General features: G+C 40.0%; 1 protein-coding gene across 6 annotated transcripts in view; it reads left to right on the top strand.

Annotated features, from left to right (window-relative positions):
• Positions 1–24890, top strand: part of myt1lb (myelin transcription factor 1-like, b) — a 135913-nt gene that overhangs the window by 91866 nt on the left and 19157 nt on the right. For 5 of the 6 annotated variants that reach the window (XM_017302503.2, XM_008399628.3, XM_008399630.3 and 2 more), the window contains exons 5-11: positions 2436–2884; positions 8812–9984; positions 14741–14875; positions 17970–18060; positions 20770–20877; positions 21651–21877; positions 23015–23301. In XM_017302503.2, the coding sequence (XP_017157992.1) occupies positions 2436–2884; positions 8812–9984; positions 14741–14875; positions 17970–18060; positions 20770–20877; positions 21651–21877; positions 23015–23301 (2470 nt within the window). The remainder of the gene's footprint in view (positions 1–2435; positions 2885–8811; positions 9985–14740; positions 14876–17969; positions 18061–20769; positions 20878–21650; positions 21878–23014; positions 23302–24890) is intronic. The other variant, XM_017302504.2, reaches the window with a different exon arrangement.

Here is a 24890-nt window from a genome sequence, read left to right as displayed (position 1 = left end):
TGCGCACATTAAGGCGGTCCACTTCCAGTGGTTGTACAAGCCTGCCCCTAAAATAATAATGTGCACTTGACTCCTTTTAATGAAAAAATCCACAGCCCACCTCTTATTATTTGCTGTCCATTAGCTGATGTTGCAGCAATTATTCAGTTCAACAACATGGTCTTTTTTTTAAATTATTTTTGGATGTAGTTGCATTAAGACCTGTCAGGCACAGAGCCACACTGCAGCTCAAAGCTTGACAAGAAACATTGCCTTCAGACTGTTTTATTGTAAAAAAAAAAAAAACAGGTAGAAAAGCAGGGCTAGGTGACAAAGCAGGAGGGGGTGAGAACCCGTGTCTATCTACCTTTCACACCACTTCTCTCCCTTTCTGCCCCTCCTCTCCTGCTTGCCCGCCTGCCTGCTGGGACTGGCCCTTGATTTATTTGGAGAGGGCCATGGAACAGAGGAGCCAGGATGAGTGGCATTTTAATGTGCTTTCGAGATGTTTGGTCACAAGCACTATTGATCACTGTGCTGCAGCTCAGTCTCAACCCCCCCCACCCCCTTCACTGTCCCACAAACCCTCTCGCTGCCCTGGGGGGGAGAGCTTGTCAGGCAGGGAATGAGTTTCCATGTAGGCTTAGATTAATGAAATGAGGCTCCTGGTCACGGGTGGTGCAGGGGGTCAGACCATTAAGGAATCCCCAGACTGGGCGAGATTTAGCCTTGACTGACTGAGTATGGATAGGCTATTGAATAGAACTGGATTGGGATATGTGAAAGGTAGGTGGTGTAGACTTATCAGTTTGCTGCTGTTGTTTCAGTTCAAATCTCACCAACATCTTTCCATTCACTTAAAGTTCCTAGTTTTAGTGTTGACGCTGTGCACAGAAGAGAACCTGGGGATATTTCATAGCTGAGTGAATGTGACCAGAGTCTTTTGGGTTCATTTAACAGCTCAAAAAGCTCAAAAATACTGACTGTGTGGGTGATTTCTGAAATCAGGCACATGCTCCAGGACTCTCTCAGGTTTGATGAGTCAAATGGAATAAGATCCCTCTGATCAATAGCCTGAGCAAATACACAGATTATCAGATTATCAGATTAGGATTTGTCCCCTAGATGCAGAGGAGAGCCAGAGAATACATTAAAACCTGAGGTGCCTTGATGTGATTCAGTGTTCAGGCTACAGGTTGTTCTCACTCGGAGTGAATTTTGGAAAAGCTGTTGTGTTTCACAACTCTAAGTTGAGTTTGGAGGTGTTTACAGGGCAGGCATTGTGGTGTTCTTTAGCCTAAGGAAAAACTGACATTAAATCTTTTGATTTTGTTTCATTTAAGGGTTCGTATGTGTGGGAATGTAAGAAAAAAAGAGATCACGTTAGTATAACAACTCAATAGTTAATGAGCACATCTAATTAAAACCTGATGTCTGTCTCGGCGGAACAACTTGAGATGTTATGTTTTCCGTCTTTGACCCTGCAATTATTGAACTCCTTTCAATATGTTGTAAATAAGCTTTACAAAATAAAGGTTAACATGAGCAGTGATGTTTGCTGTACTTCGTAAAAGTATTTAGACCACTTGAATGCTTTTCACACTTAGCCATTTCATCACTACAAATGTTCATGTATTTTGGGGGGATTGGAATAAAAAAGACACATTTTTCAATTTAATTTTTGTCTTGGAGAAATTTAAAAAAGTGTGTCATTTCCTCCTTTAGGTCCCCCACGAGTCAATACTTTGCAGAACTGCATTTCACTGTGATTGCATCTGCAAGTATTTGGAGGTATTCCACTTCCAGCTTTGCACATCTCCAGAATAACATTTTTGTAAATAAAATAGCTGAAGCTCAGTCACAATGAATGGAAGGAATCTGTGAGCATCAGTTTTCAAGTCTTTCCACGGATTCTCAATTGTGTTTTATGTTTAGATGTTGACTAAAAGATGACTATGCTTTTATATAAACCACTCAGTTTTAGCCCAAGCTGAATGTTTGGGGTCATTGTCCTGGGGGAAGGTGAACCTTCAACCCAGTTTTAAGTCTTTTAGCTAGATTTCTATCAGTTATGTTCAAGTACTGCCCTACATTAGGTTCTATCTATATTCTCGTTAACTCTGACCAGCTTTTCTGTCCCTACTAAGGAAAAGGTTTTCCCACAGCATGATTCTGTCACCACCATGTTTTATTGTGATTTCTGTCTCCCCTATATAAATTAAGGCAAACATTAAGCAAGACTTCTATTAGCTTTAGTTTAACAATTGATTTATTCCTGTTTAATTGTTGTTACACTCAGAATTATGCTGTAACTGGTCTGTCAAGTGTTGGTTTTTCACAAAAACTTCATTTAGAAAAAATAGCATTTTTAATGTAACAACTTCAGAAAATTAAGGGATGTAATCTTTGTAGGTTAGCTAACATTGCTAACAGGTACTCTCATTTGTCCTCGGCAGTGTGTACGGCTGCCCTGTGGCCAAGAAGAGGAAGGGTCTAGACAGGCAAACTCTGGAAACCTCTCCAAAGAGGAGCACCTACCTGGATGACATGGACAACTCCACCATGGAGGAGTGCTACGAGACAGACGGGACAGAGGAGATGGACGACAGGGAAGAGGAAGACGACGAGGGGGCCGTGGAGGAGGAGGGAGAAGTTGAAGAGGAAGACGTGGAGGGTTACATGGACTATAATGTCGAACAAATGGAGCATGAAGACGGGGAGGACGAGGACAGAGGAGAGGGAGACGAGGGAGAGGAAGAGGAGGAGGTAGAGGTGGAGCAAGATGAAGAGGAGGAAAACGATGAAGTGAGGGTGGAGGAGGCAGAAGAGGAGGACGAGGAAGCTATAGAGGAAGTGGACTATGAAGAAGGAGAGGAGGAAGACGGAGAGCAGAATCAACAGCAAGGTAAGAGTACTAAAGGACAATGTTAGAAATAAATTCAGCAAATGTGGTGCATTTTGTGAATTTTTTCATGGTTGTACAAATCGATATAGAAGAAAGTTTTCAAAAACGAAGAATAGGCTTTAAGGCCCCTCAAAACAGAAAAAATGCTTTACTGTTTTTTGTGTCATCATTCTCTGAGATTATCCTAAAACTTTTATTTTGTACAAGTGTTCATGTAGTTTGTGTTCGCTAAATTTGACATGATGAATTGAAATGTGTTTTTTTTTTTTTTTACTTTTAAACGAAGCCGGATTAATTGACCAGAACAGGAAATCATATTATTTAAAAGTTGCAGACTGTGCCACTGATAAGATACCAATGGTAACAACGGTAGGAAGTTGTAACGATATACTATAGATAACATAGCTGATCATGTGGGTCCATATCAAAAGGACCATGATGAATGTATTCAAGCAACCAGAATTGCCTTTTCATTGGAGTTATGAGCTTCAGCATTTTATTGGTATGATCAGCAGCAGAGATAGCCTGGCATGCCACCATGTTCATAGAAAGCATAAATCTCATTACTCTGGAACCACATAATTGAATTCAGTATCACTTCAGCTCAGTTTGTTTATATAATACCAGATTACAGCAGATAAAACCGATTCATTCCATATGCCGTTGTACAGAAATCAATCAAGTCCAAATTCACTTCAGATCAATCTAGTTTATGAGAATAGAAGCGATCATATATCCATTTTTAGGTTAAACATGCACGGTACAATTTGATTTTAATTTGAGTACTTGTGTTTTCATTCATAGCATCAAATACTTTTGAAAAATATCTTCTCAAAAACGTCTGACAGGGATTTTTTTAAAGGGTTGAGGAAATGTCTGACATCGGGATTACAAACCGTGAAGTGAGTAAAACAAGATCCATCTGAAAAATGAAGATAAAATAGCTGATCTGGTAAGAGTTTTTCATAGCCCAACATGTAAAAAGAACATCTGCAGTTATGACGGAAATAATATCTGTTTTGTTTCGTATTGACTGCCATCAAAGTGTTTTTTACAGCTTTGCATCGACAAGTTTTGAATTTCATAGCTGCGTGTTAAAACAGTGGAGAGTGGGCACCCACCTGTCTTGTGCCCAGTGTAAAACCTGTGGAAAAAATATTGGCATAATCAACCACTTTCTAAAGATATAAACTAGATATCAGGATTGACATTTTCAACATGACCCTAACCTGAAAGGCATAATTTTAAAAGAAATCTGAATTGTATTTGATCATCTCTACTCAAAACTTGAAATTTGTTTGAGAAGTGGAAAATTAACTTGATCATCCTTCACTGAACAAATCTTAACCTACCCGAGGAAATATCACCAAAATTCCACCCAGTTTTGGCAGTGGGATTTCAGAAGCTCCTGCCCCATATGTTTGTGATCTCCCCTTCCCCCAGTGATGCACCAAACAGCAGATCTGGCAGGTTTCTCTCCAGCAGATTCGTCTTTGCACCCACGCATCACGATTGGACCTGACAGTGCCTTCAAGTCCAATTAAGAGTGAAGCTCAGAGAGAGAAGTGTGTTAACCCTGTTTGGCGCGCAGCTCCATCCACCCAAAGTGTTGATGTGGCTTCGCCTATTTTCTTGCAGACATGTGAAAACATCTTTTCAGACTACTTTTCATTAGAGCCCATGGCTGAGATTTTATCTTGAACACTGAGACTGTGCCACTATCTCTTTGACCTCACTCTGTTTCTATCGAAGGCAAGTTGTCTGCACCTACCCTTTATAAGTGTTGTACAAGACTGCTGTTGCCGGAAAGAATTCTGCACACCCTTATTTTGTTAGGGTTCTGTAATTATTAAACATCGAAAGAGGAGCATTGGATTTGGTGTATGACCTCTTCCAGTACGCATCATCTTTGCTGTTCCCATTTACTGATAGCCCACAGTTACCGATCTCCAGGTGAAATTCAGGAGCTTTTCTGTGTTTTTCATTCACATGCGCGCCCATTGTCGCTACTACGACGTCAGTTCAGGGTAGGGCAATCCCTCTGTTCCCTCCTTAATCTGCGTCGCTTCTATATCCCTTTTGTGTACCTTGATTGCTCTTCAAATTGCTTCCCTGTGCCATGTTTCATACCATCAAAAATTAAACCCCTGGTGCTGGAGGTTGCTGTAAGAAGCCTTTCGCTGTCAAAATATGTGCTTGGTCATTCGTGACAGTTCCCTCTTCCTGCTCTAAAGCCCTCACCCGCCAGGCAGCAAAGGCTGTGTTGCTCTCATTAAATTTGGATGTGTAGAAATGTGTGTAAAGATGACAAAGCTTTTGTAGAACAAGGACCATTTTCACAAGAAATATTCAAACATCTTTGTGTTTTGTCAGTGTAGTAAAAAATATTTTTTTATTAATATAATTTTTCTTTTCCCTGGTTTTGATGTTACCAAAGGCGATGCAAACTTTTGTTCCTTTTGCATCTACATGTTATTGGGGACCTCCAGGTGCGTTCTCTCCACAGGAATGTAAAAGGCAAATGTGGCGCCAATATGAGCAATGTGCTCTCAACGGCACAGGGCGGAAACGTGAAAGGAGAGATTGGAAGTGCTCCAGGAGTGAGTGCTTGAAATTACTGACAGAAGAGGTTCAGTAACCTTTGCAGTCTGCCAGAATCAATTAGGCACTGAAAGGAATTCTAAAGATACTGATGATTTAATGAAAATAAAGAACTTTACAAGCAAGGGATAAATAGCTGCTGACTGAAGTTCATCATGTTACCGTTTGAACACCACGACATGACTTTGAATTTACGTTTTCAATAGAAAATAATAGACTGAATAGGCATGTCTCAAGTTCCAGTTGGATTGTGTGTTAAATGGGATAACTACATAGTGTGCAAAATCTATTTTAAGTTTTTTGGAAAAAAGGAAAGAGTATGGAATAAAAAAATACATTTCTGTTGTACCAACCCATCTCTGATTCATCTATCTTTTATTAGATGAAATCACTTTATTAGATAGAATATTAGATAGAATATTTTTAAATATTTAATCTTGAAAAAAAAATTAAATGTTGATGTGAAAACTGGCCAGGAACACTGTTAGAATGACTTTAAAACTTGAAACCGTAACATTTTAATTAAGGTTTCTCCCATCTCTACTACTTAAGAAGCCTTGTTTTACTTTTAATACTCTAAAACAGTGGTCCCCAACCTTTTTATTACCGCGGACCGGTCAAGACTTGGAAATTTTGCTGCGGCCAGGGGGCTAGGGGTGGGTGAAGGGTGATAACCGTCAGATAAGGCTTCTGCATGTTGGTGTTCCCGCTAAATCCTTAATATACCCAATGTGGGTTGTCTTGGCCCTTTTATCGCAGCCTGTGGGGTTTTCCCTGACTGGGAACAAGAATACAACCTGTTGAATGTGACAGGTAGCCAATCAGAAAGCGCGGTGACGTAAGAACAGAGGGGAATCCCAAACAGCTGACATTTTGCGCAACTGAGAGTCCTGTGGATATCGGAGATGATATGTGGAAATGTTTATTATTAAATCCAAAGGTCATTATTATGCTTATTTAGTTAAAAATGTTAACTATGAAAAAACATATTCACCTCCAAATCATAGTGCAGCAAATAGAGCGGCTGCTCCTTCGTCTTTTATCCACCGCCTTTTCTTTTTGTTACGTCTTTTATCTCTTAAAATGATTCCACAAACTATCACTATTGTTTCTACATCGTCATCCGTGTTTGGTTATTCTAAATTCCCGTTTGCCATCTTGGGAGTTTTACTAAATTATCATCGCGATGTTCGTGACTGGAATAGGTTCGTGTTGCTCCTGCTGTACCTGTTGTACTTTTATCAGCTCTGTGGTCACAGAGGTTTGGAGAATCGGCCAACAATTCTTAAATCTTTCCGTCTAAACCAGACTTAAGACTCACAAGCTCTACTCATCTCCTCGCTATGGTAATGTCTACATATCCCTTCAAAATAAGGTACAGATGTGCCACAAAAACGAACATTTTACTTTCGTGAAAATTTTAACTTATTTTAACTTGACTAACGGGAGCCCTGAGCTTGTTTCTCTGCAACCAGACGGTCCCATCTGGGAGTAATGAGAGACAATAACATCTGAGCTGTGTTGCTTGTATCCACAGCCTGCTTGGTCTCTACGTGGCGAAGCAGCTTGAAGCTTCATTGCCTCATTAGCAGCTGGTCGCCGCATGTTACACAGAGCGGGCTTGTAATGTGGGACTCACCTACCGGTCCGGGATAAATCCATTCTCCTGTCTCTTCTCTGGGCCTTTTCCCCTTTACAAAGAAACTTTCCAAAGACATCTGATCTGTTTCTTACTCATTTTGCTGCTTGTGGGCTCAATGCTGGCACGCAAGTAACTGAGAGAATCCGGTTAAAGGATTTTCAAGATAAAAGATCCTCCAGACTCAAATAATACATAAAACGAAAATATGTAATTATTTCTTGCGGGGCCCTGTACCAATTGGTCCACGGACCGGGGGTTGGGGACCACTGCTCTAAAACAGAGGTTCCCAAACTGTGGGGTGCGCCCCCTAGAGGGGGTGCCGTGCCATTGCAGGGGGGTCGCGGAAAGCCATCTGGATGAAAAAAAAAAAAAACCATGAACGCTGTATGCGCTGGGTTTTTACTTTAGAATGGCCAACTCTCTGTTATTCCTATGTCAATTTGAAACAGTAGGGGCTTCCACACTTCCCATATCTGTGTCCTCTGTCACTTTTATCAGCAGTTAAAACTGTTTCATCCATTGTTAACATGTGGTAACCTGTTTTTACAAGCCGCCTTTTAACGCAACATGAGCGCTTTGACGCTCGCGCTGGGTTTACACCTGTGCGGCAGTGAAGGAGACCTGCTGCTGCTGTGCGGCACTGCACAGATGTGTGTTGGAATCATGGCAGCAAAACGCAAAGAACTTTTTACAGTTTTTCCCCCAAACTAACCGACTGAGTTGAGTAAAGTTGCTGGATGCAGGTAAAGTTAACTAAATGATGACTAGCTAATATTAATACAGCACCTCAAGCTTAACAAGTAGCTACCGATGTTGTTGTCTATGTTCAGCTACGTACATTCATTTTGCTCCCAAAAAAGTTGATTCCCCCCACCCCCCAGGGACAGGGAGTCTCTAAGAATCCTCTCTCCCCCCTCGCACCCCCTCCCACACGTCGTTCAACCAGACAGCCATTTGTAATCCATGGGGGGGCCCCAGAAAATGTTTGGAAACCACTGGGGGGGGCGCAGGAGAAAAAGTTTGGGAACCACTGCTCTAAAACAACATAATCACACTTTGTATAAACTTCAAAAACAGCCATTATTTAAAGTTTATACAAACTTCAAATGTCGACTTGAAGTTTCTATTTTTAATTCTCACTGATTAAAAGTAGTTATCTTGAGTTATTGTGATGAGGAAACTGTTTTCACAATGAAACAAGATTTAGATCTTTTGAAATACATTTTAATTTGTGTAATTAAGAATAAAGTATGATTAAGTCACTAAGTCACTTAAGTCTAAAGAAACGATCAAACACTTCCAAAAATCTTAAACAAATATTGATCAATACCATTTAAAAGACTACAACATCCTTGCCTCGCTGGAATTTTTTTTTTTTTCCCATGAAATGAGTCAAGACTTTTGCACAGTACTGAATGGCGCAGAAAGAATCAGGGGCCTACTGTGAAAACATGATTCATAGAGCATCTTTGCCTCGAACTTTCCTAAACCACTGCATTTAACTTCCTGTGGTGATTCACAATTCAGAACACAAGCTGCTGTTAAGACTCTCAAAGTAAATTATTAAGGGGAAGCAAAGAGTTCCTTATCCAATTTAGATGGTCCAAGCCCAGAAATCCGATTTAGCTGTAAAATAGAATGACGGAAATGGAATTACAAGATGCTTGTTCTTTCTTCCCAACAGAGGAAGATCAGATGAGCACTGGTGAGGGGGACGAAGACAATAGTGGAGGCGGCGGTGTTGGAAAATCCGGTCCTGCAACAGAGAAGGATGACAACAACAATGATGAGTATGAAAACTATGACGAGCTCGTGGCAAAGTCCCTCCTTAACTTGGGCAAGATCGCAGAAGACGCCGCCAATCGCGCCATGACAGAGTCTGAGATGAACAGCAACTCGTCCCACAGTGCTGAAGATGATGAGGAGGATGAAGAGGAGGAAGAAGAAGATGAGGAAGAAGAGGAGGAGGAGGATGAAGAGGAAGATGACGAAGAGGAGGAAGAGGATGAGGAAGAAGAGGACGAGGAAGGGGATGAGACACAACGAGAAGATCTGAGTTTGGACGTTGACAGCGATGTGGTTCGAGAAACTGTGGACTCTCTCAAACTGCTGGCACAGGGTCATGGTGCGGTTTTGTCCGACAGCTTAGACGGACAGGAGTTTGAGAACAGAACGTCCGGCAACGGGGATGACACTGACTGTTCTCACAATGGGGGAAATGCACACAACGGCGGTCAAATAAGGACCTCCAGTAACGGACAAATAGAAAACAGTGATGAGGAAGTGTGTTTAAGCAGTCTGGAGTGCCTAAGGAACCAGTGCTTCGACTTGGCTCGAAAACTTAGTGAAACAAAGCCCAACGAACGAAATGGCCCAACTCAGCAAAATCACTACTCGTGCGGGGACCCCAATCAGCAACCCCAGCATCACGGCTATGGAGATTACCACAGCAGCCAAGACGACAGACGGACTCTTGATAGGAACTATTCTGACATGGACAATCTCATGAAGCTTGAGGAGCAGCTGAGCCCACGCTCCAAGGCCTTCTCTAGCTGTGCACACGATGAGCGATATCACACCAACAGCCACCGGGACTTTGACGAGGACACGGCCTCGGTGACGTCGGACCGATCGGAGGAAGTGTTTGACATGACAAAGGGGAATCTGTCCCTGCTAGAGAAAGCTATTGCACTAGAGTCGGAGCGTGCCAAAGCAATGCGGGATAAAATGGCTGCTGACGCAGCCAGAAGAGACGGGGTGAGGTACACCCACGAAGAGCATGGCCCACGTCACGGTTACAGCGTTGAGCGCAAAGCCCGGCTTCCTGATGGCATGAAGAAGCCTTTCTTCCATAAAGGTAAGTGGATTCCATTAGACATGATTCATGTTTGTGACCCAGTCTCATAGTCTTATGATTTATTAAAACCAGTAATTTATTTAAAAGCATTATTTACACCTTCCCAGTAGGTTCCTGATAATTGCATGCAATAATTATTGTTTACTTGCTACTCTAAAATTCTGCTTCACTCATCACTGAAGGTAATGGACATTAAGCTGATAAAAAGAATTTCAGTAATAAAAAATAAAAATCTAAGTTTGACTTTCAAATGACAAATGTTTTTATGGTCTTCTAAAATTCTGAAAAGCTTTGTTTTGTACATGTGTTGTATCTTAAACAGGATAATTTCAAGTGAAAGAATTTTCATCTTTAGAATATCGGCATAATGAGCATGCACTATTGAACTTTAGGATGAATATTTTTGAATTATTTTAGATCAAATAAAATGCCAATGTTTATAATTTTGTCTCAGATCATCATCTGAGTCTGCAGGTGGCTTTATGTATGAAAAACAGTAACAGTTGCTGAAAATATATATTTTGAGTGATTAGTTAATTATCTTGAGAAAAATGCTTTATTTTTACTCAATAAAAATATGAGTAAAAATATTTTACTCAAATAATCCAAATAATCCAGTTTATAGGCTAAAGAAAGCATAAAAAAATAAGATGCTCCAAAAGACCAAAGGTCAAGATCCATGTTTTGTTTTATACTGCAAAAAGCATATCTACAAACAACAGTAGGGCTTTCCTCATTTGACAGGCTCAGGTAAAATATTAACTTTTTCAGTATTCTGCATTTCATTTCCTCTGCAGAAGAGACCAGACAAACACGTGTGCATTCCGGGAACCTCAGTATAACCTCGGGACAAGCTTTTTTTCTTTCAGCCAATTTGGAAATTCGAATCTCGGCACCAGCGTGAGCAGCAGCAGCAGCAGCAGCAGCTTATATTGTAAAATAGGCCAGTATGGAAACATCAGAGGGTAGGCTTGTCAGGCATAAGTAATGGCAATCTGCATGGCCTGTTAGGACCGCAAATCTCATCCTTGTGATGCAGCTCAGGGTAAAGCAGCCTATTTTTAAACCTATAGGCAAACAGATTGGGGGAAGAAACCATGAAACAAGGGTCCTCTGTTTTTAGAATCTGCAATACAAGGCCACTTCTTAACAGCACAACGCTAAGGAAAATACAGATCATCACTTCTTTATTCTTCTCATCATTTGCACCAGTAATACACAGACCGACGTGGATAAGTTATTGTCATCTGTATGGATGATATCAGATGAGAGCAACAAACAAGAGCATGGCAATTCACAGCGGGATGATATTACACCTCAAATGCCACACAACTCACAGCAGGTTTATATTGCTACTTAAATGCCACACAAATGCTAATTTCAAGAGTCTTCCCTGGCCTTTGTGCCTGGATAATGTTGGTATAATGAGAGGATGCAAGACGGCTGCAAGGCGATAGCATCTTTCCCCGGGCAAGATAGTAACAGACACTCGTTGACCAGGGTTTCGGTGTGTGATTTATAAAAACTAGCGGAGACGCAAGGCTCCCTAAAAGAAGCATGAGGTTGAGATGAAAATTGAACAGTATCAAAATGACCGATAACGAACGACAGGCCCACTGACTGCACATTAATTATCTAGAGATGGTATGGTAATGGGGGCCATTTGCTATGCAAAGCGCAGCCCGTCCCCAGCCACAATCAATATCCCCTGCTTTCTAATATGCCTTCCACTTGGCTGCCTCCGCTCTCCACAATAGAAGCGATGCAGGCGGGATGCATGAGCATCACGTCTGCTTGCACTCACATGTATGGAAATGGAGAATTATTTCCAATGTGCTGCTGAAACATTAACAGCAAACATTGTATAATGAAGCCATTATACAAAAGAAGCTGCATTTTACTTGCAGCTCAAGTTCCCTATCAACATGAAACTTTGCTTCCTGATTGTGTTGGTGCCAGACAAAAGAGCCAGACATGACATTGCAGTTTTATCCCAACTCACATGGGCCTAATGTGGCATAGATGGATGATGGCCCCAGAGGATAATGAGATGCTTCTTTTCTGATGAATGGTACATGAAATTTAGTTTGGTGACTCATTTGTAAATGTATGGTTACGTGTGCCCTATGCCACCTCTCGGTTTTGCCGTTTCCAAACTCTTCCCTTCTGCTTCACTCGAATGATTTTAACACCGCAACCCAACTGAGGGGGCTTATATCTGCTCACGTGAAGTGAGTAAGAAAATGGTCTAAGACATGAAAGAACTGTGTATCGTTCCTCCCCTTGTTACGTCAACATTTCCACAGTTACGTCTGAGTATATTGAAATATTATTAAAAATGTAATTTATTTCTGTAATTCCATTCAGAACATGAAATAAATAATCAGCACAGCTAAGTGCATTTTGGTTGGAGCCATATCTGATCTAGTTGCAAGGAAATATAAGATGTAGGATTTAGGGGGAGAAAGACAATCTCGTTTCTTGTGTGGAGGAGAATGTCTCAAAAAGTGCTTTTGATGTTGTGAAAATGGAGAGGAAAAGAAAACAGAGATTTGAATTCAGCAAAGCAATTAATGCATGTCTTTGTTTTAATCGTTTCATTCTGGCTCCACACACGAATGCAGAAATAAATATTGGTCGAAGAAAGACATAAAAAAGCATATTCGAAGGTCAAGAAAAATAATTTGGTTTCAAGTGTGCCAAATAACGAAACATTTAAAATATCAAAAAATATTTTCTTTGTAGAATGTCAGAAACAGTTTAAAATAGATAGACACAGAGAAAGAATGAGACTTACTTACTTTTCTGCTATATTTCAATCTAGACTGAAATCCTGTTTATTCCCCTTTTCCTCCACAGCACAACTTGTATTCATGGAGACAGATTTGCTAAAGAAAACATTCGAAATGATGTTGGGGTCAGATAAAAATTGCTTTTGAGTTTCAAAGCTTTAATTTTACCCCTTAGAAAGTCTAACAGATTATACTTGATTTGCAGTTATGATTTTAGTAGACTTTTCATCAGACTGTCTCTCTCTCCTGCTATTAACTTTTTACTTTCATGAACATAGAAAATAATCTTACATCTTACTTTTGAGCATTTTGCTCCATCTTCTCAAATATGCAGTCACTCGTGACAGATGACTGCTTGTTTTGTGCCAGATTCTGCTCAAGCTTTCCTCTCCACTGTGGCTACATGCTTGCTCAGTATGAGGGTTCGCTGCAAAGTCAATAACACAATGCAGGAGATTTTCTGCTGTCGCTATGTGCCCATCCAGGAAGAGTGAATGCTGCAAGTCAATGACTTCATGTAGTCCACTGGATTTCCTTGGAAATTTTTTTAATTACTTTGAATAATTACCTGATCTTACAGTACTGTTTGATAACCAGGATCAATTTGGAATGTATGGGTGATTGATTTTGAAATGATTTTTTTTTTATTTTTTTGTAAAAATAGCATTTTTCAATCCGGCCCCAAAAACACACCCAAGTTCATCCCACAGGTTTTCCGGCCTGGAAACGGGCATGTCGTCTACTTTCACAAATTCTGAAGCTAGCCTCTGATGCTGGACTTTATTTGGTTGTAGACAGCGTGAGGGGACCTTTTCTTTATTACAGATCTTTGCAAAATATGTTGAATTTAAACCGAGTTCATACAGACAATATATAATAAAATGCAGTTGCTGTTAGAAATATCATCCATTAACTTGGCGTTCTTCTTTGGCACCTATGAGGTCACTTGCTTGCTTACTACTGTATTGGTATTGAGCTGAGTACAAACTTTCAGCGCCTACCAATTAATGGAAAGACGAACTTGAAAAGAAACTCTTGAGGTTTTCTGTCTTTTTAAGACTCCACATTGGGGATATTTGTTAAATTTGAACAAGTGAAATGGTATTGATTTGAAAATTGTACTTATCTTTCTCAGTAAAGGATGTGCAGCATTATGCTTAAGCCAAAATTGCGTCTTTAGAAATTATTCATCTTTAGAATGTAAAAATAAAAACGTCTTGTGTAACAGTCATAGAATCAAAAACTAAACACACCGGCAGCACAAGTTGCCTACATCATTCCCGTTCTCTTCTAAGCATTAATCTTTGGTTATATACTTTTACTTTTACCATATATTCGTATTCTTACTACTACAGAAATCGCACACGTTGCCCAGTAACATCTGTAATGTTAGGTCTGGATGCTGCACTTATTTAGTCATGATTATCCTTTGCTTAGTTAGTATAAAAAACCCATACATTTTCAGAGAGTGTGATTGTAGTTGGAGAAACACTGACCAGAATTAAAATACATTTTGAACTCTGTCTCAATGTCTAAGATATTTGCAAAACAGTTAACAAATTTAGAGTAATTGTCATTTCGTGAAGCCAATAGTTTCAAGCAATATGAAAAATGCATAATATTGACAGCAGGTTGGCATCTCACCATCTTGAGGTTGACTGTTATGTGGCAGACTGGTGTTTCTGCTTTCAATGTGTTTTTCTGATGGCAGGAGTTCAGACACCTGAAGAAGGTGTAAGGATGACGTCCAGCTCTAAAACAGATACAGAACAGAGGCTCCAGTGACCAGCTCTTCACTGGTCTCTGCATAACCATCTTGCTTACAAGTCGACACAACAAACAAAACTCAACTGCAAACATTTAAGAATTTCACATTGCGATTAATCCACAAATCATCATTAAGATGGTAGCATGGAAGCATTCTCAACACTTTCCAAGTCTGTCATGATGCTTTCTGCCCACAGATGTTTCCCGCGCAGACAAGAAGGAGAGCCGATGTCCGACGCCGGGCTGTGACGGAACGGGTCACGTGACGGGCCTGTACCCCCACCACCGCAGCCTGTCGGGCTGTCCGCACAAAGACAGAGTGCCGCCAGAAAGTGAGTAAATCAGCTACACGTACCAGTTAGTGTCCTCCCTGTTCTTTGATGTTCAGGAATCAGCATGTGCTCTGTGCTTGCCGCCATGTCTGGTGCTATGTCGGTGTGTACCTGTTTTATTGTGAGAGGTCGGATGGGTTGCAGCTGCACCCTTCCTCCGACATTTTGCACGGGGTCGTGGTTTTGTTTTCTGACTGTCTGCTAAGGGTGCCGTCGTTGATAAGGTGGGAAATGAGGTTTTGGTAATTGGCAGGACAGTCGAGAGCTGTCGGTTATAGATTCACTGGCCTGCTTGACACAGCCGCACTGACTGACAGCGACGGAGAGAATAAGATAATCCCTCTTCCTCATTGTGAACGGAGTCCTGTAGAGGGTTGTGTGTTTTCTCATTGCATGTCAGCGCATGTCTGAGGGGGAAAGAAAGGTTAAACAGTTTGCTCTCCGTTCATTTCCGGAGCTTTTTTTCTGTTAATAGAGTCATAATTTTTTCATTTTCTTGAAACTTGAAAATGCTCGCAGACCTTGATAACACTGAGCGTGCTTCAGTCATCCATGGCATAAACCCTGTTCATTTATTTGTGTTCCTCGCTCAATTGAATTCTGTTGAATAGGGCGGCAGTCTCATATCTGTAAGCCACAGATCAAGAGAGGTGGCAATAAACATTAGCCTTGAATGAAAAATGAGTTTTCCCTTTAGAGCATTCAGCGTGCTGATTCAGTCTCTTTCACCCTGCGCACTCATCTAGTCTCGTGTGTATTTTTCATTAACGACGGAATGAAAATTAAGTTAGGATGTGCCATGACCCAGACATAAGTAAAAAAAAAAAAAAGTTTCAAAAAAACAAATACTATTAAAGAGCTAGACCACACACAAGTGTGGTTTTTGGCCCCAAACAAACTGCAAAATGACTCAGAGCAGGTATCCTGAACCAGGAGATTTTTATCAGAACTTGGAAAGGTCATGAATAGACTCAACTGGAGTTGCTTAGATTGAGATCTTCCATCTGCTGTCCACCACTACTGTCAGTCTGTCTTTTAGTAAAACTCTGAGCAGGGTAATCAAAACACCTACTTCTTCTGTTCTTCCTCCTACAAATTATATATATATATATATATATATATATATATATATATATATATATATATATATATATATATATATATATATATGTCCAAGTGAATAATTCAAAACTTAGCATTTTCAGTCATCAAGAGGACAGTTGAAAGTAAATAGGAGTATATATTACATCTGATAGCCTGAAAGGTTGAGCCTTTCTTACTCTTTCCCATTAAGACATTTTTTGTTATGAATGGAGCATGTATTATTAATTCAGTAACTTTATGTAATTGGGAAATCACAATGTGCAGTTTGACTATACTTGTGAAAAATGACGATTAAATTAGATCTCGGAGTATTTCTGTCTGCCTGTTTGCTCATTTTGGGGTTTTTTAGTAGAAGAAAACTGTATTTTGTGATGCAGTTGCGATCAAGTGTTTGAAATCTTCATTTTTTGTTTTGTTTTATTGCATGCATTAAAACTAAAAAAGAAAAAAAAAAGACTAAAAGGGGATTTTCCCATAACCAATGGGAACGTGTTTTAATCCTGAATAAAATGTTATTCTTTATACAAGACAATAAGCCAATAAACTTTGAGACACGAAATAAAAATCCTAAAACTTAAACCCAGATTAGATAACAAATGGGCCAGAGAATGTGAGTAGGAGAATAACAATACATCTATCTCACAAAATGACACAGTACACTATACTGGGTTCATGAAAATGAAATGACCATATTTTAACAATATTTTTCACATTTTTTTGTTTACACAAACACAGTAAGAATCATCAAAAATGACAAGCATTGTTTTAAACTATCTTTAAGTGTAAAATAACTTATTTACGGTTCAACTAGTTTGCTGCTGGTTGCTTTCTACGATTTGAAACCACTCCCCTTTTTAGCTTTCCCACAAAAGAAGACTGATTTTATGAATCTTGAATTGCGAATCGGATAATCTGTTTATAGAAAGTTATTTTTACAGGTTTAGATTTTACATTTTGAACTGGATCTCGCTGGGCCCAGACTCAGTAAAAAAAAAAAGGGATTCAAAAGCAGATGCTAACTTTTGTTTTATTAGCACATAGCCAGTATTCTTACAGGGCTTACAAATCATTTGTACACTTTGACAAGAAATGCTGTGGCATTTTTATGCTGAAAGATCTTGTAACAGACTGCTACTACCAGAAAAGTAAACTGTCCATGAGTGTCGTTTTTGTTATGGAGATGAAGCTTTCAAGCATACATCAAAAAGGCCAGCGCAAACTGGGAATATGCATAATGTATTGTCTCGTGCCATGTTGAAAGTTGGGGGTGCTTTGTCCAATTACCTGCACCAAACACCAATTAGTATGTAGGGAAAGGAGGATGATGTGGGGTTAAAGTTTAAGGGGGTGATAATGATGAAGCTGATGCTGATGGGTTTGGCCCCACATGCCACCAGCATGGAGACTCCTCCTCTTCCTCCCCCAAGCCTGCTGCGCTCTGACGGCTCCTCTCGGACATCCATAGATCATTAATCTAATTGGCTAGTTGCTGAGGTGATGTGACAGCGTTATGGACTGTTTTAACGGTAAACGGTATTGGAGACTGCACTTTGTGCCCTAACAATGCATGGATGATAAGAAAGCACACTGTCAAGAAGCTGCATTCCCTCTGTTTGTGTCCCAACATTGATTTTAAGGCTCAGGTTTTGCATGACTGTAAGCTGTTTGCATGCGCCAAAAAAATTTCCCTCTATTCCTGTCTGTCACCGGCTTTGTCCTGTCAAACCCAAATGACATCTTTTTATTCATGAATGTCCCTCATTCCATGAATACTAATTTGAAAGAGCTAGATAAGTGGAAGCAATATGGTGGGAAACCTCGCCTGCCCTTTCAAACTTGTGTTCATTAAAATGAAAAGGAGGTCATTTGGGTTCATTTCTTAATGATGTTTATAATGCCAGGTTCCTCACACACTAATAGCGCTCATGGGTGATTGTAAAGGGCTCCTAACCTTCCCTGTCTTTCACTCCTGTCTCCTGTCTGTGCGAAGTTGTGGCAATGTATGAGAATGTTCTTAAGTGTCCTACGCCTGGCTGCACGGGACGCGGCCATGTCAATAGCAACAGAAACTCTCATAGAAGGTAAGAGCTCATCTTGTGTGAAGCTCGTATTTGTCCCCTTTTTTTCTCCATTTTTTTCCTGTGGGATTATTTTTGATCATCCCTCTTTGAGGTATTCTTTTTTTCATCAGTTATTTTTTTTGCCTTTTCAATGTCTTTTTTTTTATTTTTTAGATTTGATTGTAAGTAAATTCATTCTTTTCAACGTTTTGTGTCTGTGTGCGTGTGTGTGGACGCTAGAAATGATCAAAACACTTCAGCTGCTTCACAATCACATAATTTAGCTAAGGCTGGTTTGAATGCAGCGAGTCACACTTCCCACAGCATAAATCATTCATCAGCTGCAGGCAAAAAAAAAAAAAAAAAAGCCATCTATCAGGTGCAGGTTTGGAGGTAGGAACTGAAATAGCTGCTTGGCGCTGCTGTCAGACGGGGGTGAGGTGACAGCAAAAAAAAAAAAAAAAAAGAGTGTCACCCGCAGCAGATGCTCAGGGATTCGGGCATAGCGGCAGCCATTAGCACCTTGCTGCCACTCAGCCAGGGTGACAGGAGAGGTGCAGACCTGGGAGGACCAAGAACGGGTGACTCCATGCTGAGCTCGGTGACAAACTGCGGCACCACACAGCCGCGCACAGTAAACTTTCACTTCTGCACGAAAGATCTGCTACAAACCTCCACATACTACTTCACACTTTTTCCACAATCTCATCCGTGCATGTGCTCATCACGGCAGGTTGCGCGCGGAGACAACTGGCTCCAGGCCATTGTCACAAATAATTTTTTTCACACGATACATTTGACAGTCAAGATGGAGAATAATAGAGGTTAAAGATAGCAAAATGAAGGGTTAGCAAGAAAATATATCTAAGATTAACTAAATGCATTCCCATTACACAATGTCTTGCAAAAAGTACTCATGTCCCTTGACCATCTCCATCGTTTTGGCATGTCACACCCACAAACCCATGTAGATTTTAAGGTTTTTATGCAATAAACCTAAAGAAAGTAGGGTTTTAAACAAAAATTATTTTAAAAATCATTTAAAAATATGTATTTAAATTGTTTTACTCTGATAACACTTAATAAAAATCATTAAAAACATGTTTTTGAGACTTTTATTTGCATCTAAAATGTTAGCCATTTATCATGCTAGATCCACTTGTATGGTGATCTATTACAAAAATTCAATCCAAACACATTGAAGAGAGACAGAACAAGCTCTAGGGGAGTACATACATTTGCAAGACTCTAAAATCTTTCCGGCATGTACATTTACGTTTGGTAAACATTAACTTCACACCAAAAGAAGGCTGGCGGTGCTTTGTTAAATATAAATAAATCTTTAGAAAAACATTATTTTTTCCTTTTTGCTGTACAGCAGGACTCGTCAAGTGACTTGTCTCTGGATCCTGACCTCAGAATATCTAGTTCTGTCTGCTTTTGACTTTTGAAGTCAGTCAAAAGTCATATTTCACCTGACTGCCTCTTGTGGCAAAAAGGAGTATGACGAGTGCAAAAAGAAACATGAAACTCACTTACACACCCACAGATACACATACATAAAATAGAACTTGCCGGCAGAGCCGATAAAATACACTTTTTTTTCTCCCTGAATATTTTTATTTAATATTAAGAAAACAAATTAAATTGAAAATGAAAGCCTAATAATTCTTTCTCAAAACATGAATAACATCAGGCCCAAAAAACAAAACAAGATTAAAAACACTACTTTTGTTAGACTTACTAAAAGTTTTCTACTTTAAGAGCTTGTATTTGTCTTCTGCCCTGGTTTTAGACGAGTCCTCTGTTGTGGAAGCCTTTGATGTTTTAATGTAACGGCATCTTCTCTGGTCAGACACAAAATATCGATTAAAACAAAACAGCATCAAATTGCATCGACATAGACAGAAATGCTTGGAATGTTGCATATTTAGCATTTTTCTTTTTCTTTTAATATATATTTTTTTAATTTTGGGACTGTTTTGTAGTTAGCTGATGTTTCATTTTGGCTTAAATAAATGCTGCATGACCTGTCCCTGCTCTGAATGATAAAGCCTTTGTTGGTGCCTCTTTTATATATCCAGTATTGGTACAGACCTATCACCAGTTATGCTGCTAAAAAGATAATCTTCCACCATGCTATTGGGCCTTGCTGACATAAGTTTGGCCATCAGTTTAAATTCTCAAAATTCTCACTAATAGTTATTTACTCCAAATATATGAATTACTATGTTGCAGAACAGATTATTATTGTACAAAATATTAATTAGAATAAAACCTTCACCAATTTTTCTTCTTTATAAAATAGGGTTTGCACAATATATCCCATATGTGTGGGTTTTTCTGTCAGCTCCTGGTCTTTGAAGGCAACAAGCTGCAGAATGTATATAAAAAATGTAAGATTTGTCCATATGGGAGAATCTACTCCGAGAATTATCTTAAGCTGCTCAACCAGAAACATGCAAGCTGTTGCCAACTGCGTTGTTATCAAAAGTGTTAAAAGTGATGAAAATTAATGAGTTTGCATCTTTTATTTCTGCATATTTTAAGCAGAGACTTCCTGAACTGTAGTTAGGTGCTTTCAGTCGATGTTTCAAACCGGCTGACAGGCAGATGTACAGTCAGTCGCTCCGGCAGCTCGACAGACTGGATGACAAGCACTTCTAACAAGCCAAACATTTTACATTATGTTCGCTCTACGTAGAATCTAAATTTCCTTTCTCATTTCAGTCTATCTGGATGCCCGATTGCTGCTGCTGAAAAGTTGGCAAAAGCTCAAGAGAAGCATCAGAGCTGCAATGGCCCAAAGTCCAACCAAGCCTCTGACAGAGTCTTAAGGTAGTATTCACTCAGATCTTTCCTTCTCATGTCCAATTTGAAATTTTCACAAAGCTGTGAAATTTGTTGTGACATGATGCACTGAGATAAACCCAGAAAAAAAAGCCACTCATATCATGTGGGATTTCTTTCTTTCTTTTTCCTCGTACATCCTGTAATTGAGATTTGATGTCTCCCCTTTTTTGTTTCATGTTTAAGTTCTGCTGTCCCCTGAGAATACACCCAAGAGACTGCACGTTCACTTCTCTGCTTGTTGAAGGCAAATCGCTTTAGATTTGAACAAAATATGCCTCATTTATCGTCGCTCAGGCCTTGCGTTTTGAATGAGTGTCTTTGATAGACATGAAAATGCTGTGATGAAAAGTCATAAGTAGTTGTGAATTTTTATATCCGTATCAAACAGAATATCAGGCACAGTTTTCTTCCCAAGCCTAAATTAAGGCTATAAATGCACATCAAATGATAAAAGCACATAAAAGAGAAATAAAAGAAATGCTTGATTCAATTTTTTTTCTTTTATTTCATTTACTGAAAAATACTCAAAGCAGTTTCGTTTTCTTAAAGAAGAGCAGAACAGCCCTGCACCTTCAGTCATTTTCCATCTTCTATCATCCTCCATGTATTAATTTTCCCACAGCAGCCTGCTCGTTCTCTTCTTCCCTCCATTCCATACATTTTTCTTTTTTTAACCAAAAACCAGGTTTCTTCTCCTCCCCCTGGGCAATGTTCAGTGCCTCGGTCCAACTTCCACCCCCTCGTCATTTATTTTCCAGGCCTATGTGCTTTGTCAAACAACTGGACTATCCACAGTATGGTTACAAGAACAATGTCTCCACCAGCACGCCCCGCTCCAACCTGGCCAAGGAACTGGAGAAGTACTCCAAGACCAGCTTCGACTACAGCGCTTTTGATGGCAGCAACAACCACCAAGTGTATGGAAAGCGGGCCATTGCACCCAAAGTTCACGGGCACAGGGACACATCCCCCAAAGGATATGATGGTACTATTTTAAAGCAGCATAAGACTCTTTAAAGAGATTCTCGTAATATGTCCGATTTCTTTCACATATCTATGCAGGGAATTATCTCAGAATTGTCTCTGCTTCTGTCCAAGAAGACTTGCATCTCCCAAAGATTTAAACTGAAAAAAAAAAAAAACTTTTAGGACTTTGCCAAACATCTTTACTTGATCTTAATTTATTTGTAATTGTGAGGTGGTCTTAGTCATATCTGTCTGACAGATTTTAGTTTGTACAATTTGATCTATCACCATAGTTACCATTTTTACTTAAGACGTTACACAGTTTCTTGACTAGGTCCGATTCTGTTTCCTCTGTACGTGCTTTATTTGATCAATATCATCTCACTTCCATCATTTGCAGACGATACTCAGCTCTATCCAGCAAATTTCCCAGATATTATTTGGTTAAAAATATACAAACGCCTCTATGAGACATGGAAAACTGGATTATCTTTAAAGGCAGGTAGATTTAGGTTTTAAGTAAAATTTTCTGTGAAAAAGACGCAGGACTGAATAGGGAGACCCTTCAAAACATAACACAAAATCCAGCCAAGATGTGTTTGTGGATTTTGCCCAGCATTGGATGGTTACTGAATGGGCCTGGGCTCATAATGTTGTCCTATATGATGCCCACTTTGACACACAATCCATATTGGCAAGATCAGCTACGAACCTGATATAGATCTTAGAAGGGTTTCAATTTGCTGTTAAGAATTTGAGTTCTAACTTGCAGTCAAATAGAATGTTGGGTTCTTCTTTTTAACCAGAGTTGTTCTGCATCAATAATACATGGCCATAATACATGGTAGGCCATGTATTATGGCCAACATGTAACCCAAGCACAATCCCTTCTGGGAATCATTTTACAGCCCGTTTCCTGCTCAAACATGAATTTGACCGCCTTCTCGCAAACAAAAATTTGTTAATTTTTGTAGACTTTTTAATTTCTGAAATTCGTCTTATTTAGAAATGTTGTTCATATGTTTTGCACCTTTCTGTGAATCATACTTTTATTATATTACACTTGCATTAAAAGTCATCAAATGTTGGTCAAATGTTGCAGGATGGGCAAAAAAAAGAAAAAAAAAGAAGGTTGTTTAATTGTGTGTCCCTGCAGCCAAACGATATTGCAAGAACTCCAGCTCAGCCAGCAGCACCACCAGCACCTACGCCCCCAGCAGCAGCAACAGCAGCCTGAGCTGTGGGGGTGGTGGAAGGGGCGTGGGAGGAGGCGGAGGTGGAGGGGGCAGCAGCGCCAGCAGCACTTGCAGCAAGAGCAGCTTCGACTACAGCCATGACATGGAAGCTGCCCACATGGCGGCAACCGCAATCCTCAACCTTTCCACGCGCTGCCGGGAGATGCCCCATGGCATGGGCGGAAAACCCCAGGACTTGTGCGCACAGGTGAGAGCAGAGGGGCGGGGTTTAAATGCACTCAAAAATGTACTTGTTTAATTAATTACTATAAAAAAAAATGACTCTGTAAAAAAGACAACTCTGATATTCCGACCTCCAGCTTTGATTGCAACACACATTCGCTGTAGCGTCGTTTTGAACAGCTATTGCGACGTTGCTGCATTTATTTCAGTGATCGGTTGCTACTTTGCCACAATCTTGTAGAGATGACGGGAGAGTCAGATTGCTGTTCAAGTTTTTTCCTGCAACATCCCAAAGATCTTCAGTGAGGTTAAGATCTTCACTGTGATGGAAAGTCTATGAGTCTCAAACCTTTATGCTCTCTGGTAGAATGAAACCTCTTTTTTTCAATTTCAATTTTTCTTAAGACCACTTAAGACCATTGGCTACCCACGTTTTCAGTCCCACTCCCTGCAAAGTAATGCTTTTAACTTTCACGATTCAACACGCAGTTGAAACCAGAAGCTTTCACCAAATATAAAGGCACGTGGACCTCTTTTCTCACTGTCTACAGTTAAATAAGACCAAATGTCTCCTGTTTTAGGTCATTTAGTTACCAAAAGTATTTCTATTTCCTAAATACCACAATAATAAGAGAAGTAATATGTGAGAGATGTATTTTTTTTATGATTGTTCATTTGAATATTCGGCTTATTTATGTTTCGGCTTTGGAAAAGAGTTGCACATCTGGTTTCCGGTTGCTTGAATGTGCTGCGTCCATCTGTTCAAGCCTAAACAGGAATGTCCAACTATCAAACTACTCGGGAAGGAGATAAGTTCTGTGTCCCAGAACAAAAGCCAGTGTTTGGCCATATTGACCGTGGATACACTTTGAGGAAAGAGGGAGACACTTGTAAGCCTTCCAGCACCATTTACAACAAATTACTTTGAAACTTCTCTTCTTGTTTGGCTCTTCCTTTCAAGGGTCACCGCAGCAAATCATTTTTCTCCAACATATTACTTTGAAACTGAGAAATTATTTCCTGAAATCAATAAATAAATAGGGTTTGTTTTTCATGAATATGGACATGTTTTTCTAATGAATTTCAATAGAGAAATCATGATGCATTTCCTGATTTGACTCTGAAGCACATATGACTTCTAAGAGTCTTGCCAAGATGTACTGAACATTTCCTCTGTAATGCTGTGGCCTCCTGCTGCAGGTGCAGAAATATCCACGTCCAGATTATCCATTTCCTTCCTTCATTATGCTAATTCTGGTATAGAAAACTGACAAAGAAAGGGAGATTTGAGCTGCGTATAACTGCACCAACATGCACATGACTTGTGAGCGACCCAGAGCTGTGTCTTACACTCAGGGCTCTGCAAGGCACTTTCTTTATTTTCCGTCTGGGAATCAGATAGGAGCTGGGACGAAGCGCCGTTTGACACGGCGTGAGTCCGGTGTGTCACTTCTGAGGAGATAAGGTGACAGTGCTCCTGTATTATCTGTGCCCAGATGCTAAGCTGGAAAATGGAGGCCAGAGTGGGAGTGCACAGTGGAGGTGTAACGTTGGCTTATGTTGACAGAGTAGACTGCTGGAAAATCAGAGCGAGGGAGTTAAGAATAAAGACTG

Source organism: Poecilia reticulata, chromosome 22 (assembly GCF_904066995.2).
Source record: "Poecilia reticulata chromosome 22, P_reticulata-male-v2, whole genome shotgun sequence".
In the NCBI taxonomy this organism is placed as follows: domain Eukaryota; kingdom Metazoa; phylum Chordata; class Actinopteri; order Cyprinodontiformes; family Poeciliidae; genus Poecilia; species Poecilia reticulata.
Note: the sequence above shows the minus strand (reverse complement) of the source record. Positions and strands in the feature narration are given on the sequence as shown.